The following is a 2,934-nucleotide window of genomic DNA, read 5'->3' on the forward strand; positions in this document are numbered from 1 at the left end:
CTGGCTCGCCGCAGCGGCGCGCATGTGCCGGCCGGCCGGCCGGTTGCGGCAGAGAGCAGCAGCAGAGAGTGGGAGAGGGAGAGGGAGAGGGAGAGGTCGGAGGCCGTGATGGCATCCTGACCGGGCCGGCTCGCCCTGGGTAAGCGTGCTGCGCAGCGCAGCGCAGGATGGTTACAAAACACCATAAATGCCCGCCATTAATACCAGAAGGTGTCTGTGCCCCCCACCCAACCCAGCCTCACTGATCCACTCTACCCCTAGCTGGACTGCCGGAGCGAGGGAGGGTGGAGCCGAGCACCGCAGACGCACAGATACAGAGGTTGTATACAGAGGCACAGTAGAGAGAGTGTGTGTGTGTGTGAGAGAGAGAGAGGTCTGTACCCTCACTTAAACACTCTCGCCTACCCGGGCTCGACCCCCCTCCTCCCTTCTTCTCCCTCGCCAAGAACACCGCCGCAGCCACCGCGATCGATCTGTTTCTCTGTCTCCCGTGCGCGTCTGGAGCGGCGGCTGGGGTGGGCGCCATGATCCTATGAAGGAGAAGGAGAAGGAGAAGGAGAAGGAGAAGGAGAAGGAGAAGGAGGAGGAGGAGGAGAGGGGATAGATAGGTGGCTGCGTGACAAAGGGGCCGGATCGATGTACAAGAACCAGCTGCAGGAGCTGGCGCAGAGGAGCTGCTTCAGCCTGCCGTCGTACGTGTGCACGCGGGAGGGGCCCGACCATGCGCCCCGCTTCAAGGCCACCGTCACCTTCAACGGCGAGACCTTCCACGGGCCCACCTGCTGCACCACGCTCCGCCAGGCCGAGCACGCCGCCGCCGAGGTCGCGCTCGCCCGCCTCTCCACCCGCGGGCCATCCACCTACCTCACCGCCAGAGTCCTCGTAAGCTGCTTCTTCTCCTTCTCCTCCTCGATGCGCTTGCTTGCTCTGCATGTCTCGCTGGTGCGAATGGTCAATGGTGTGCTCAAAGCTCAACTGTGTTGGTCGGTGTGTCGTTGACGCCAATGGCGTGCAGGACGAGACCGGGGTGTACAAGAACCTGCTGCAGGAGACGGCGCACCGGGCGGGGCTGAAGCTGCCGGCCTACACCACCGTGCGCTCCGGCCCGGGCCACTCGCCCGTCTTCGCCTCCAGCGTCGAGCTCGCCGGCCTCAGCTTCGCCGGCGACGCCGCCAGGACCAAGAAGCAGGCGGAGAAGAACGCCGCCATGACCGCCTGGTACGCCCTGAAGCAGAGTAAGCAACTCACCACGGCCCTCCCGAATCTCAATACCACCGGATCTTTGTAGATCACAGCTAACCAATGATGTTACGGCTCCTGCTGCAGTGCCGGAGGCGCGCAAGGAGCCCGGCAACGGCTGCGGCGGCGAGGAGCAGGAGCACGTGGTCGTCGCCAGAGTGCTCGCCGCCTTGAAGCAGCGTTGCGACGGCAATGCGGCGTCGAAGCAGCACTGCCTCGCCGGCTCATCTTCTTCCTCTGCTCCGAACCCGTCGCTCTACAGACACCAATGGCTGCCTCTGAGCTCCCATGCCGCACACCCGAGGACGCGCCACGTGCAGCCGCAGTCGCAGCCGGCCGGCCCCAGGATACTGCCCCCGCTGCACATGCTGCAGCGACCGGCGCCGTCCACCTCCCGTCACGGCGCCGAGCTGGAGCGGCAGAGGAGGATCGATGCGGCCGAGCTGGTGCAGATGCTGGAGAGGGCCATGGTGACCAACAGAGAAGAGGCAATGCCGTCGGCGCCGTGCTACTACCCGCACGTCCCGGCGTACCACCACGCCGGCGCGGCGCCAAGATACTTCGCCGCGGGCGGGTTCCACTCGCCGGCGATGGCGGTGAGCGTGCGGTCGGTGATCCCCGTGTGCTCCGCGCCGCCGCAGCCGGCCGCGGCCACCAAGGATGACGATGACGATGACCGGAACGACAACCCGGCAGCACCTGCAGAGCACTAGGCGGCGAGGCGTGAGCTCGCAGCCGCCAGCTTTTGAAGATGAAGAGGACGAGGTTCAGTAGCTATATATGATCAGATCAGTCTTGGTTCTAGGAAGGGAATTTTGATCGCAAGTTGCTGTGTCTAAGCTTGTGTAAGTGACCACCTTCTGCCCGCTCTTCCTTTCTTGAAACCGCTAGGTGGTTTAGATGGAGATGGACATATTATGAATATAGCTCCTACTAGGGCTTCCTTGAGTAGAAGCCATGATCGATCCTTGCTGTGTCTGTCAAACAGCTAGCTCATCACCATTTTCTTTGGCTCCGGTTACGCATGTGTGTCCCGTGGTTCGAGTTCGTTGCTCGATCAGTCCATCCATCCATTTCCATCAATTTTAACAGCGTCAGAAACCAAGTAGGAGTATAAACTTGAGGGCTTCTGATCCGGTCCGATCGAAAAGCCAGGGCCATACAACCGCACTGACACAAGGCTAACCGATGGGATATGTGATGGCCCATCGCTGGATTCTGCAGCGCATCAATTAAGCAGCCGTGCAATGCATTGCTGCTTTGACTCCGTTCACGCGCGCATGAATGAGGGCACTGTTGCAAGCACGCATCCGAGGGAGACGAGACGACCGATCGGGCCGAGTGAAAGCAGCGGCCGTACGTACTCGTCGACATCCTCATCAGGAGTTACGCGCGCGTGCAGGAAGCTGCTTGCTGGTGCTTGGCAAGGCGATCTGCTTCCTGATCATGCACGCTGGAGGCATTCATGGAAGGAGGCGGGTACGCTACCACAGATCTCGCACGCTGGGAGCCTTCATGGCGGCCGACCCTGACCGGCGAGCGAGCAGACGGGACGGCGCCATGACGCCACGGAGAGAAGAAGTGGGGTTGCTGCCATGGCAAGGCACGGGGTCGGGGCCGGGGCCGGCCGTGAAGGAAGAGGGACGACGAGAGAGGGCTGTGTGGTGTGGTCACGCCTCACGCATACAGAAACAC

At 62.3% G+C, this 2,934-nt stretch overlaps 1 protein-coding gene across 2 annotated transcripts; it reads left to right on the forward strand.

The window, feature by feature from the left end:
• The first annotated feature begins 224 nt into the window (after positions 1-224).
• LOC123104324 (double-stranded RNA-binding protein 5) lies at positions 225-2,204 on the forward strand. Of its 2 annotated transcripts, none has more exons than XM_044526149.1 (3): positions 225-882; positions 1,016-1,218; positions 1,327-2,204. In XM_044526149.1, exons 1-3 carry the CDS (start codon positions 637-639, stop codon positions 1,901-1,903), a joined length of 1,026 nt encoding a protein of 341 aa, XP_044382084.1. In that variant the 5' UTR covers positions 225-636; the 3' UTR covers positions 1,904-2,204. The 2 variants fall into 2 exon arrangements, with proteins under 2 accessions (XP_044382084.1, XP_044382083.1); XM_044526148.1 differs by having other exon boundaries at positions 227-882; positions 1,016-1,235.
• Positions 2,205-2,934: the final 730 nt, after the last annotated feature.

Source organism: Triticum aestivum, chromosome 5A, assembly GCF_018294505.1.
Source record: "Triticum aestivum cultivar Chinese Spring chromosome 5A, IWGSC CS RefSeq v2.1, whole genome shotgun sequence".
Lineage (NCBI taxonomy): Eukaryota > Viridiplantae > Streptophyta > Magnoliopsida > Poales > Poaceae > Triticum > Triticum aestivum.

Excerpts from the sequence above, each read along its gene's own strand:
- LOC123104324 (XM_044526148.1), top strand. The coding sequence starts at position 637 with ATGTACAAGAACCAGCTGCAGGAGCTGGCGCAGAGGAGCTGCTTCAGC. Across the intron at positions 883-1,015 it reads ACCTCACCGCCAGAGTCCTC|GACGAGACCGGGGTGTACAA; the intron begins GTAAGCTGCTTC and ends AATGGCGTGCAG. Across the intron at positions 1,236-1,326 it reads CTGGTACGCCCTGAAGCAGA|TGCCGGAGGCGCGCAAGGAG; the intron begins GTAAGCAACTCA and ends CTCCTGCTGCAG.